The 12,612-nt window shown below is 44.7% G+C and overlaps 2 protein-coding genes and 1 long non-coding RNA gene across 4 annotated transcripts in view; 1 reads left to right on the forward strand and 2 right to left on the reverse strand.

Moving 5' to 3' along the window:
• The window catches only part of TOMM34 (translocase of outer mitochondrial membrane 34), a 19,535-nt gene extending 17,835 nt beyond the window's left edge, over nucleotides 1-1,700 (reverse strand). The window contains exon 1 of the mRNA XM_017541194.2: nucleotides 1,397-1,700. Within this exon, the coding sequence (XP_017396683.1) occupies nucleotides 1,397-1,523 (127 nt within the window). The 5' untranslated portion in view covers nucleotides 1,524-1,700. The remainder of the gene's footprint in view (nucleotides 1-1,396) is intronic.
• A 3,315-nt stretch (nucleotides 1,701-5,015) lies between these two features.
• Nucleotides 5,016-7,823, reverse strand: LOC119473097. Its single transcript, XR_005202277.1, has 2 exons — nucleotides 7,489-7,823; nucleotides 5,016-7,057 (listed from the first exon to the last, which is right to left on the reverse strand). It is a non-coding gene; the product is annotated as an uncharacterized LOC119473097 (long non-coding RNA).
• Nucleotides 7,824-7,843: 20 nt separating this feature from the next.
• STK4 (serine/threonine kinase 4) overlaps nucleotides 7,844-12,612 on the forward strand; it is a 105,338-nt gene continuing 100,569 nt past the window's right edge. For both annotated transcript variants that reach the window (XM_017541199.2, XM_037742994.1), the window contains exon 1: nucleotides 7,844-7,970. In XM_017541199.2, the coding sequence (XP_017396688.1) occupies nucleotides 7,936-7,970 (35 nt within the window). In that variant the 5' untranslated portion in view covers nucleotides 7,844-7,935. The remainder of the gene's footprint in view (nucleotides 7,971-12,612) is intronic.

Raw genomic sequence — 12,612 nt, forward strand, 5'->3', positions numbered from 1 at the left:
AAAAAAAAAAAAAAAAAAAAAAAAAGAATTTCAGAAGTAACCCATACAAACGTGCAAGATTTTCCAGACAAGCTGGGGTGAGGTGAAAGAAAATGGCGGCCACATCAATACCTCAGCTTCCTCAGCAACTTCATCAATTAAGACTGACATGAGGAAGTGGGCCTAAAGGGGAGTTTTCCAGAAAAAAAGAAGCCCGCAAAAGAGTGGCTTGAAACTGCAAAAAGTGCAGACAAAAAAAGAATGAAATTTGGAGAGGATCTGAGAAGTCTAGCAAAATGATTCAAAAATTGGACTTAACATCAAAATCTAACAGATCCATATTCAAATCGTGGCTCTGCCATGTCTTCACCGTGTAACCCCAAGGGAGGCAACTTAACCCTCTTGGACTCCTCCTTTCTAAGCGTGTTATCCACAGGGCCATAATAAAGATCAATGGCGATCATGTCTAAAATGTCTAGCACATGGTAAAGCACTCAATAGATGCTAGCCAAGAAAAGGAGAAAAAGGAAGGTGGCAAAGGGATATAGGTACTAATGGTGACTCACAGAACACGGGATCCAAGGCTCCTTTCAAAAGTCAAGGCTTTAACCAATGGGGGTTTCTGAATAAGTCACTCTGGAGAAGGGGCTTTGGGCAAAGGTTGCGGTATGCTGAAGTAAGCTGGACGCTGGGAGAAGTGGTAAGAATATGTATCAAACTCTCCAGTAGCTTCCTATCAGGGCATAGAATCCAAACTCCTTGGCAGGGTTTAAAATACCTGCACAATAAGGGTCTGCCCACCTACCTGACCTGCTGTGTTCCTCTTCCCTCCCCTGGCTCCCTATGCTTTGACCCCCGAAACACACCACGTTTATACCTTCTGCGGGGCTTTTCTCATTGCAATTCCCTTCAGGTCCCAAAGCCTTGTGCGCTTGGCGTCTCGTCATTGAGACATTCTTCAGAGATGCTGTCCTCGATCTCCCACTCCAGTCAACTCTATCACATCACCCTGTCTGTCTTCCTAATCCTGATTATCCCCCAGGTCGCTTACTCGCTAAGACCCACGCCCTCCCTACCGGCCCCACAAGAATGTGCTGTCCTTGAGAGAAGCGACTTTCTGTGTCTTGTTACACAGGCGGTCTCTTAACAGCTACTCAACAAATACTACCTGGAAAATGAATCGCTGCGGGGGAGGAGGGTTTAGCCTCAGGGCTCAGAGCGAGGCCTAAATAACTTAGGATGGGGGCCAGCAGGGCAGTTAACAAGCAGGTGGAAAGAAAGGGCCGAGGTCGGAAGGGGCTAGAAGGATGGGAGGGAGGGCCGGGCAGGACTACCGGCTACCGGCAGAGGGAGGCCCGGGCGGTGGTCGCGGGGGTTGGAGGAGCAGGCCAGAGGTGAGACGGGGTCGGGGTCGTACCTTGCGCCTGCAGCACCCGCAGCGCGCGGCCGTAGAGCGCAGAGGCCTCGGCGTACTGGCCGTTGCGGAATCTCTCATTGCCGGCGGCGCGGAGCTCCTCCACAGAGTCTGGGAATTTGGGGGCCATCCCGCGGCCAGGCCAGCGAGTGGGGGGCTCCTTCCTTCCTCCCTCGTGTGGTGCGGCACAGCGCCCCGGCGGAAGCCGGCGCCGAGTCTCTCCGCCCCTCGGAGAACCCGGAGGGTCGGGGGCGGGGCGGAGGTAGGGGCCTGCGCGACCTGGGGAGCGCCCCGCCCTCTGCGCGTGCTCGGAGCTGTCTCCTCTCGCACGCGCGTGGCTGAAGCAGAGTTGGGCGCTCTGCGTTGCTAGAACGCTGTGGATGACTCAGGAAAGGATGCCGGCCCCGCTCTCAGGGAGTTTATGTCCTAGTGGGGCCCCACAGGCCATTAACTGACAAGCAAACCAAGACGCTAATTTCGTGTGATTAGTGCCGTAAGGAAAACGAAACAGGATAATACAACAGAAAGTGACCACGTGTGAGCTATTTTAAATAATGGGATGAGGGAAAGCCTTTCTCAGGGGGTAATAATTGAGCTGAGACCAGGCAATATTTAGGGAATGCTGATCCAGCCAGAGGGACGGTAAGTGCAGAGGTTCCAACGCTAGAAAGTACCTGGCCCCTATCGTCTATGTTTATTTAATAAGTTAATGCACAGGTGGATTGACGGTGTCAAACTCAACATGTAGAGGTGAATCTCTCAAGTTTAAATGTTTTATTTGGGAATCAAGAATTGCAATTCAGGGCTCACACACAGACCGAGTTGTCTTTGGTGTGTCAGAAGAACAAAGAGAAGGCAGGGAGATTTCATAGAACAGAAATGTTACATGTTATTCTTCAAGGAAGTTTACTGGCACTAGTAAAGTGGGGGTTTACCAGCTCCTTGGAGGGCTGGCAAGCTTTGATTGGTAAGTGATGGTGTTGGATAAAACTCAGAATTGTAGCAGGCTGTTTTCAGTAGCTATTAGATAAAACTGGTTTGAAGTTACAGCAGGCACTTTTAGCAGCCAGGCTTGCAAAAAATTACTTTTTGGGAACAATGTTATATGCCCTGAGTATCTGTTCCCCTGGCTTTTCAATTCTGTCTTAGTTGACAGAATTGTCAGGACAAGAATGACCCAGTTTGTATGATCAAGGTTCTGAATGGATGAAAATCTTTCCCGGAGGGTAACTTCATCTCCAGCCTCGTCTGATGTTGCTATGAACCACGCATTGCTGTCTACGCACACCAAGTTCTTGCTTCCTAGCCTTTGCTTGTTATCTCGTTCTCCTGGAATGTTTTTTTCTAAATACTTTTTCTCCTGCCTAATCCTGAATTAACTTATAACATTCAACTCAAACAACCTCTTCTCTGAAAGCCCTTCTTGATTCCAGCCCCCTCTCCACCCCACACTGTGCTCCGTTTGCTCCCTATTTGTCCCTAGCTTTATCCCTAACTTTGCATTTGTCACCCTTTGATTGTCAGTTTGTAGTTTTCTCAAACACTGTGAGGTCTTTAATGGCAGGAAGTGGGTCCTCTTTATCTTTGTTTATCCAAGACCCTAATAGGGTCTAGCATCCAATAAAATCATTGATTGACAAAGACCTAGTCTCTACCTTCAGGAATTCAGTTATAATGACCTGCATACACTTAACTCCACCAGACTATAAGCTTTCTGAGGGTTGGATGACTGTTCCATCTGAACTGCTTCCCCTTGACCTCTGCCCCCCACCAAGGATGAACCCAGACAGTGGTGGGAAAACTAGATGAGGCCTCTACTGCTGGCTGGCTACTCAGTGACTTCCATCTTTGCTTCCAGGAGCCTGAATTTTGCCTGAGACTCTCCCAGGTTAGGTAAGTGAATCAGGATTGCTCTAAGCCAATCAGAAAAATGTTACTTTCTTTTGCCAGTTGTTCATCAAGGGATGCACATGTGACCCTGATCGGGGCAATGAGATAAAAGGGAGTCTGCTAGGTCCTTATGGGAAAAATTTCCTTCTCTATAAGAGAGAGGTAGTGGATCAAGTAGCCTTTCTTGCTCTCTGTTTTGGGTAGTGCTGGGTAAGGATGTGATATCTGGAGATGTGGTAGCCATTTTGTGACTGTGAGGCAGTAAACGAAAGTGTGAAAAGCCAACATGCTGAATAGGATGGGAGGGGAAAAATGAAATAGATATTGTTGAGTTACTGAATCAACTCTGGAACTGCTGGGACTTCTTGACTTTTAGTAAAGAATAAAAGCAGGGTGTGGTAGCTTACACCTGTAATCGCAGCTCTTTGGGAGGCCAAGGCAGGTGGATCACTTGAGGTTAGGAGTTCGAGACCAGCCTGGCCAACATGCTGAAGCCCGTCTCTACTAAAAATACAAAATTAGCTGGGCGTGGTGGCACACACCTTTAATCCTAGCTACTCAGGAGGCTAAGGCAAGAGAATCACTTGAATCCAGGAGGTGGAAGTTGCAGTGAGCCAAGATCACATTGCTGCACTCCAGCCTGGGCAACACAGTGAGACTCTCTCTCAAAACAAACAGTAAATGCCATGGTACTTTAAGCCAACATTTAGATGTTTTCACTTGCTTGCAGCTGAATATTTCCTGAGTGGTTTATCAGATAAGCGTGAGTGGTTTATCAGATAAGCGTAGCTGTGGCAAATTTTATTTCCCAAAAATGGCCCCAATAATATTTCTGGTTCCCCAAGCTCTTCCAGACCCTTGCCACTGCCCTATGAGGAGGTAGAGTCTACATCCCTTCTCCCTGAAACTGGACAGGACTTTGTGGCCCCCCTCCACAGTGGTAATGACATTAAGTATCTTCCAAAGCTATGCCACTAAAAGGCACCACAGCGTCATCTTGGCTCTCCCTCAAGAACATATTTTAGAACCCAGGCTTTATTGGCTGGGAGTGGTGGCTCACGCCTGTAATCCCAGCACTTTGGGAGGCTGAGGCGGGCGGATCATGAGGTCAGGAGTTCAAGACCAGACTGGCCAACGTGGTGAAACCCCATCTCTACTAAAAAATACAAAAATTAGCTGGGCATGGTGGCTCATTCCTGTAATCCCAGCTACTTGGGAGGCTGAGGTAGAAGAATTGCTTGAACTGGGACCAGGAGGTGGAGGTTGCAGTGAGCTAACATTGTACCATTGCACTCCAGCCTGGGCTACAGAGCGAGACTCCATCTCAAAAAAAAAAAAAGAACTCAAGTTTTATTTTGTGAGGTAGCTCAAGAAAAGTGGAGCTGCCCCCAGCCAATAGCCAGCACCACCCTGCCAGCGGTGTGAGATGCATTTGGGGCAGGGCTGATTGATCCTGATTGACACCATAAGCAGAGATGAGCCTTCCTGCTGAGCTGTGCTCAAATGGTAGATTTCTGAGAAGAAAAAAAGATTATTGTTCTATGCGAATAAACTTTGGGGTGGTTTCTTACACAGCAGTCATACCTAGAAATCCCTTCCTGCAGTGCTTCCCATAAATGCCAGGACTGATAAAACAGTACTTAAATAATTTGAAGGAGGGACAGATGAGAGGGTCAGGGAAGGAACAGGGGAACAGAGACCTAAGTCTTCTAGGAAGAAGTGTCTTTTTTTAAAAACAGCTTTATTGAGATATAACTCACATATGTTCACCCATTGAAAGAGTACAATTCAATGCCTTTTAGTATATTCAGAGTTGTAGAACAATTACCACAGCCAATTTTAGAACATTTTCATCACTCCAAAATGAAATCTCACACCTTTTAATTAATCCCTCCAATTTATCTATGCTTCTTTCCCCCAGGCCTTAGGCAACCACTAATTCACCACAGGCTCTAAAGATTTGCCTATTCTGAACATCTCCAAACCTTCCAAAGTGATGCCATTAAAAGGCACTATAGCAAAGAGCATCATGCAATTTGCATCACACTGGGGGGCCTGGCACAGAAGTGGTGGTAGCACCAGGCAGGGCCTGATTCATGGGGTCTAGGGTGACCATGAGGGTCATACAAATGGCATTACATAATATGTCGTAGCTGGCTAATCTTTTTTGTAGAAAAGGGGTTTCACTACATTGCCCAGGCTGATCTTGAACTCCTGGGCTCAAGCAATCCTCCTGCCTTGGCCTCCAAAAGTGCTCAGATTACAGATGCACGCCATCACACCCAGTCCCTTGAATACTTGAAGGCAAGTACATGGCAAATGCTTAATTAATGTTGCTTATTTTATGTCTGCAAACTGACTTAAAGGGGAGACCTTTAAGAAAGATGTGGAGCAATGTACACATTATACAGTTGTCCTCTAGTTTCTGCCAGGTATTGGTTCCAGGATCTCCTAGGATACCAAAATCTGACTATACTCATGTGCTGTAGTTGCCCTTGAAGATCCCATGGAAATGAAAAGTCAGCCCACCCTCTACACAAATTTCACATCCCATACTGTATTTTCCAACCATGTTTCATTATGGATGTGAAACCCTCTGATAGTGAGGGCTGACTGTATTTATTAAAAACAAACAAACAAACAAAAAAAACATAAAAAACAAGGGTTATGTAAGTGGACCCATGCAGTTCAAACCCTTGTTGTTCATGGGTCAACTGTATATTCAGAGCTTATAGGAAAATCTCTCTCCCAGTAACCCTGCTCACCGTTTCTTTCTTAAGCTATTATCATTTTATGATTGGCCATGGTTTGCTATTAAAATTAAAGATTTGGCCTTTCAGTTATGCTAGCCACACTTAAAGTGCTCAATAGCTCTGTGTGGCTAATGGTTACTATTGTGGACAGCACATATGTAGAACATTCCTATCATTTCAGAAATTTTCATTGGGAACATTCTGTGGAAGAAGGGGGCCATCAGAATGTCAGTCCATCTTCTGGAAAAATCCTCGGAAGAGGACAAAGGAGGGATGTTTGGCATTGTGTAATGGTAATTTGATATTTAATTTTCAAAAATGTTTACCCAATTTCTATTCATCAGTCTAGTGTGGTGGCTCCTGCCTGTAATCCCGGCACTTTGGGAGGCTGAGGTGGGAGGACTGCTGGAGCCCAGAAGTTTTGAGACCAGCCTGGGTAATAGAAGGAGATTCTCTCTCTACAAAAAAACAAAAACCAAACAACTACTTTGATGCTGTGGAGTCAGGATAGTCCTGGGTTAAAACCTTTGCTCTCTTTAGTTGTGTAAACCGTGGGTGTCAGCTTTCTTACCTGTTAACAGAAGATACTTCTTACTTGATAGGGCCGTTTTGAGGATTAAGTGAAAGTCCAAGATTGTGTCTGGCACATAGTAGCTTCTCAGTAAATGTTTTCCTCCTATGTCAGGGAATGGCTCCTTTATCCCATTTTGGGCACATGGGATGCCATCCCTGGGTGGCCCTGAAGGGTGGGTGCTCAGGTGTTAAGTTCTGTAGATAGCATATCCCTGGGAAAGGCAAGGCAATTAAAAACAGTGAGAGGTTGCTCTGGTTAATTTTTCTCCTATAACTTTCCCCATGGGTCAACTGGGTAGAATCTGCCATTTTCCTAATATTCATTGATGGTAGTGGCATTCAGAAGCGCAATAGCTGAAGCCAGAACTCACAGTGGAGAGAAAGGTCTGTCTCTCAGGCCGCAGAAGAGGTTACACATCCGTGGCTGTCCAGTTTGCTGATGCAGGCCCTGAAATCAGACCAACCTGGATTTAAATCCCGAAACCTATACTCTAAGCTATGTGACCTTGGGCTATATTTCACTTCTCTGGCCTTATGAAATAGGAATAATAATAATATCGTCTAGGTTGTTAGGAGTATTAAATGAGGTAAAGCACTGAAAACGTGTAGGCACTGTGTTAAATCAATAAATAAAAATGGGGATGACCTTATAGGCTTGACATGGGAGATTAAATGACATAATATATAAAGGCAAATACATGGCAAATGCTTAATTAATGTTATTTTTATGTCTGCAAACTGATTTAAAGGGGAGGCCTTTAAGAAAGACAGTGGGGCAATTTGCGCGTTGATGCTCTGTAACAAATCCGAGGAGAGAATGTGCAGGGGACCCGTTGGGACCAGAGTTCAACCAAGTAAGCGGCAGGAAACCACAAATACCTCCAGGGGTTCTGGGGCAGCGCCGCTTCACCAAAATCATACAGAACTTGGTTTGCTAAGAATCGTCAGCTCTTCTCACGGAGGCGCTTCACGTATCTCTTGTCTGTGAAATGGGGCCCAGGACCCAGGCAGAGGTGCGTTGTGTACCGAGGATTTCATGCGCTCCAGTATTGCAGGAAGACAGCGTCGCCGACACCCTAGACACCACCGGACAACGCCGGGAGGCCCCTTTACCACTAGGCGGTTCCGGGTCCGCGCCCCACCGCGCCACTTGACTCACGCCCCGAACCACGTGGTCAGAGCCGTGGCTCCGCCCCGCTCCCGCGCCGCGCTCCGCTTCCGGTAGGGGCGGAAAGCGGAAGTGTGGGTGGGTCTGCGGGGCGGGCACAGGGAGGTCCGCGGGGAGGATGGAGCAGTGAGCGGGTCTGGGCGGCTGCCGGCAGCGCCATGGAGACGGTACAGCTGAGGAACCCGCCGCGCCGGTGAGGGGCCACTAGCTAAGAGGACGGGCAAGGGGACGGGGGAAGAAAAGGCGGGAACTGGCTTCGGGGAGACACCTGTGTGGGAGTCCCTGGAGCGAAGCGACCCAGCTGATGGGGCACCTGCTGAGTGGGGGGGGACGTCTGGTGGAGGAGGGTCCTGGTGAGGGGAGCATCTGCTAAGGGGTTAGACTTGGGACCGGTTAGAGGGAACACTCGCCGCGGGGAGACTCTGCTGAGGAACGTGGGGACAAGTTAGGGAGAGTACCTGCTGAGGCCGGGCCACTCGGGGGAAGGCTGTCCACGGAGGTAGTGGGGAGAATACTGAAGCAGGGTGAGAACCTGTGAGGGATCTCTTTAAGGGGGCAGATCGAGAACTGGCCAAGAGGAAGGCCGGGTGGACTTTTTAAAGGTCCCAAGTCCCACTTGAGGGGTGCAGTTTTGGGGATCTGTGGAGAGGAAAAGCTTTGCGCCTAAGGCTGAAGGCATGCGAAAAGAGGTTGAGGGTCTAGCAAGGGAGGGGAGGGTGGAGGGCAGCATTTGAGAGGATGCTGTTGGTGGTGACCCCACTGTAGGATGGCATCTTTTATTACTGATGTTCAGAGTGTCTTCTTAATGGTCTTCACATTCTCCTCAGCCCTTCAGAACCTGACATTGGGAGGTAGGTAAGGTAATAAGAGGATATTTTCGAGTTGGGCAGACTGAGGTCCAGACGAGTTGGGAAACGTGTTTCCTTCTTTACTCTGGATCTCTGAACCCGGCCAGACTGTGCCCTTTTCAGGCCTCAGTTGTTTTGTGTATATCAGCGCCAGATCCTAGTGGTACCTGAAGTTACTTTAGGTCAAGATCAGGATGGTGGCTGATCCTAGAAAATCTCAACTCCTGGATTTCCCCTCTGGACATCTTGGATCTTTTACCACTCTGCCACATCTGGAGAAAAGTAGGGAGTAGAGACCGAAGGAGTCATGCTTCTCTGAGGTGCAGTGTGGTTACTTCTGTTTCACAGAGACGTCTGACTTCCTGCAGCAGAATGAGCCTAAAGAAGGAAGTGTTTAGGGTGTGGAAGTGCAGGGCAACCAAGAGGTGAAGAGAAGGGACTGACTATCTGGACAGCACTCTTGGGGGTTGTTCGAGCTTAGGGGTGTTTGAAGTTCACAAACATTGCAGAAGGCAAATAGGTGGTTTAGGATGGGCTTTGGATTCACCCTAGCCTAGTGTGCTAAGACTGTAGTAGTAATGGTTAATTACACTCATATTACACTTACCAGGTGCCAGACACTCTTCTAAGTGCTTTCCATGTCTCCTACTGAAGCATATGAAGTTGCTGATATTTGACCATTTTTGAACCATAAAATGGTAACTTCAAATGGTTCAGTTTATTGACTCATTTGAACCTCACTACAATCCTGTGCGGTAGATATTCCTATATGTCTGTTTTACAGATGATAAAACTGAGATACAGACAGGGTAGTGATTTGCTGGGAGAAGTCATAGCGAGTAAGAGGCGGAGCTAGGATTTTAATATCCGTGGGGTCTGGTCCAAAGTCCATGCTCTTAACTGCCTCACTCCAATACCTCTCTGAAACTACCCCTGTTTCACAGGTCTCTGTGTATGTTAGCAAATATTTGCTATAGTACCACAGTGATCCAATTATAAATGCACACTGGTTATGTTTCTTTCTGAACTATGTTTGTTCTTTCTCCTTGATTTCTTTCTCAGGCCTTGTTTTAATTGAAAAGTGGATTAGGAATCTGAGTTTTGTTTCCCCCTTTGCCTTGTGTTACGTAATCTTGGGCAAAGGTCTAAACTTTCTTGGCATGCTCATTCCTGCACCTTTTGGATTTAAAAAAAATGTATTAAAAGTGCAAGAGAAGAGCATTACAGGACTGAGTTCTTAAGTGACTGGTGATTCCCTGCTCATTATAACTAGTGGACTGCCTAATTTGAAGCAGATCAATTTTATTACCATTTGCATCAGTTTTTAGGATATGACAAAGTATCATGGAGTGGGTGGTTTAAGCAACAGAAATTTATTTGCACACCTGTCTGAAGGTTAGAGATTTGCAATCAAGGCATTGTCAGAATTGTTTCTTTTGAGGCCTTTGCTTGATTCATAGATGGCCATCTTCCTGTGTCTCCATGTTCTTCCCTCCATACATGTCTGTGTCCTAATCTCCTCTTATAGGGACACTCCTCATATTGGATTAGGGCATGCCCATGTGACCTCATTTTATCTTAATTACCTCTTTAAAGGCCTTATCTTCAAATATAGTCACATTCTGAAGTGGTGGGTGTTAGGACTCATATGAATTGGGTTAAGCTGGGGACACAGTTTTATTATCATTAAAAATTTTGTCAGCTAATCATATATATTTGTTGTAATCCATATCAAATTCTGTGTGGAAAAAGAGATAGTTATACATAAAATGAACTTTATGGGAGTTCTGAAATGGGAGAAAGCTTTGAGAATTAGCCAAACCTGTGACTACTTCATAGACACCATTACTTGTGTTTGGAAAGATATCGGTGTCTTTCAGAAATTCAGATAGCATGTGTTTCCAACAACCCCAGTGCAGGAAATGCCTTTTGTGTTCATGAGTTTGACATTTGTGTGTGTGTGATTAAGTGAATGATGACAGATGGGTGTCTCATATAGGAATTCACAATTTTAAAAAGTGGGTTGTTATTAGATAATTGTATAGTGGAAGGTGTAGGGTGCATTCCTGGGATGCTGGCCATCCACGTGGCCATCTGACTTAGGAGAGGAGCATCCACCAGTATTTGGTCCATGGATGCTCTGTTGACCAGGCTTGTTCATTTATGAGCAAGTTGGAGACTGTCTAGGACCTGAGGAAGTCCCAGGTAAGAGAACTGTGTTATCAGAGTCAGACTGTTTTGGTAATAGTGTTTGTTCTATAAGAGTCATGGTATAAAATATCATTATGAGTCACTTACCAAAATATTTTTTATAGTAATCCTATTTGTTGATAATTTAGTAACATTTTTTAGGTGAAATTCTGTTTTATTGTGGTAATTCACAGAGATTGCTGATGAAATTCTTGATACCTATCATTACATTTGTTAATCTATTTAGCAAATATATTTTGACCACTTCTTGGTTATCAGGCACCAGAGATGTAATAGTGCCTTAAGTTCAAGTTGTTTTTAATAGCTCCAGATCAAAAACAAGCAAAAAGCCACATAGTTGTTTCAAAGACGTAGCTGAGCCGTCATATAAAGTTTGTCTGTCAAAGTATTATCAGAGGCTTGCAGCTGTCTCTCTCATGGCAGTGGCAATTTCCTTTGTTATGTGGTCCCTGAAGTAGTTGAAATAGTGAGTTTTGCATTTTGTAAACCACAGAGAGTCAACACTTCAAAGAAACATATTTGATCTTCCTTTATATAAGCTGTTTATAAAACTTTAATTATACTTGAGAAATAAGGTATTGTCCATTGTTACAATTCAGGGCTTTACCAAAAAAACCCGTGGCATATGAGATGTTCATTATGACTTCTGAGTTTATAGAAGTTTCAGTTCTGAAGTTTAAGAGGAGTTTCACTTCATTTCTTTTCATTTTGAAGGTAGGAGTTTTTATGATGTCATTGGTATTTAATTTTTAGGACCTTTTGATTTTCAAAGGTCACTGTGATCATTTTGTTTTGTTTGTATCAAGTTAAGGCAGTTTTGACTTGGAGTGGTTCTCTATTTCTCTAGTGCATAGCCCTTGATATTCATAAACTTCTGTAAGATTGGCCTTTTGAGATCAGCATTTATTGGTAGATACATTTGATGTGGTCAGGATTTTTGTTGGTTTGTTTTATTTTTTATCTTCTGATTTTAACATGTTTTATTTAGGAAGGTACACGTGTGTGTTTGTGTGTGTGTGTGTTTGTATTTAAGTCTTTTCTTGTAATAATTGATATTATCCAGCTAATCTAAACCTTTTTTCTACAAAGAAGTCTCCAGTGCGACTACTTCCATATTTCACCATTTCCTGAGCTCTCTATTCTTTGTTGTTCTTTGTAGTTTCAGGAAGCCATTGTGTAGAGTACACACACACACACACACACACACACACACACGTATTTCTTGGCAAGTTCCTTCTTTAAGCTCATTAATAATTTTCAGAGATCTCAGCGTTTTTAAAAAAGTGTCAATTTACAAACCCCCATGTTTGTTATGGTTGTCCAGCATAGTCAGAGAAATCTGAACTATCTGGAAGTTGTGAGCAGCTAAGTACCTTTGATTTTTGAGACTAGTCAAAGGTATGTGTCTACTCATGGGAGGATTTTTGTGAGACTGTTTGAAACTCTCAGCTGCCTAGTGATTTTTCACTTTTGATCATGTCTAAATGCATACTTTCCCCTTTCTGTTTCTGTGATACCTACAGAATTTATGTGTTTTGACAAAATTACAAAAAAATTTGCTAATTGGAGAGCAAAGGTTTCCTATGTCTTCCTTAGTCTCCAGTCCAATTCATAGTTATGTTTCAATTCATAGTTACCTTACATTAAACACTTTTTCTGAAGAAATAGTTATATCATTTTAATTCATGAAATCTCAAGATTTAAGTAGATTTTGAAGGATACGTCGAATGCTTGAATCTACAGCATTTCGGCCGCATGACAATTCTTCTTCTTCTT

The sequence above is a fragment of the Cebus imitator genome, unplaced genomic scaffold (assembly GCF_001604975.1).
Source record: "Cebus imitator isolate Cc_AM_T3 unplaced genomic scaffold, Cebus_imitator-1.0 Scaffold132, whole genome shotgun sequence".
Taxonomy (NCBI): Eukaryota; Metazoa; Chordata; class Mammalia; order Primates; family Cebidae; genus Cebus; species Cebus imitator.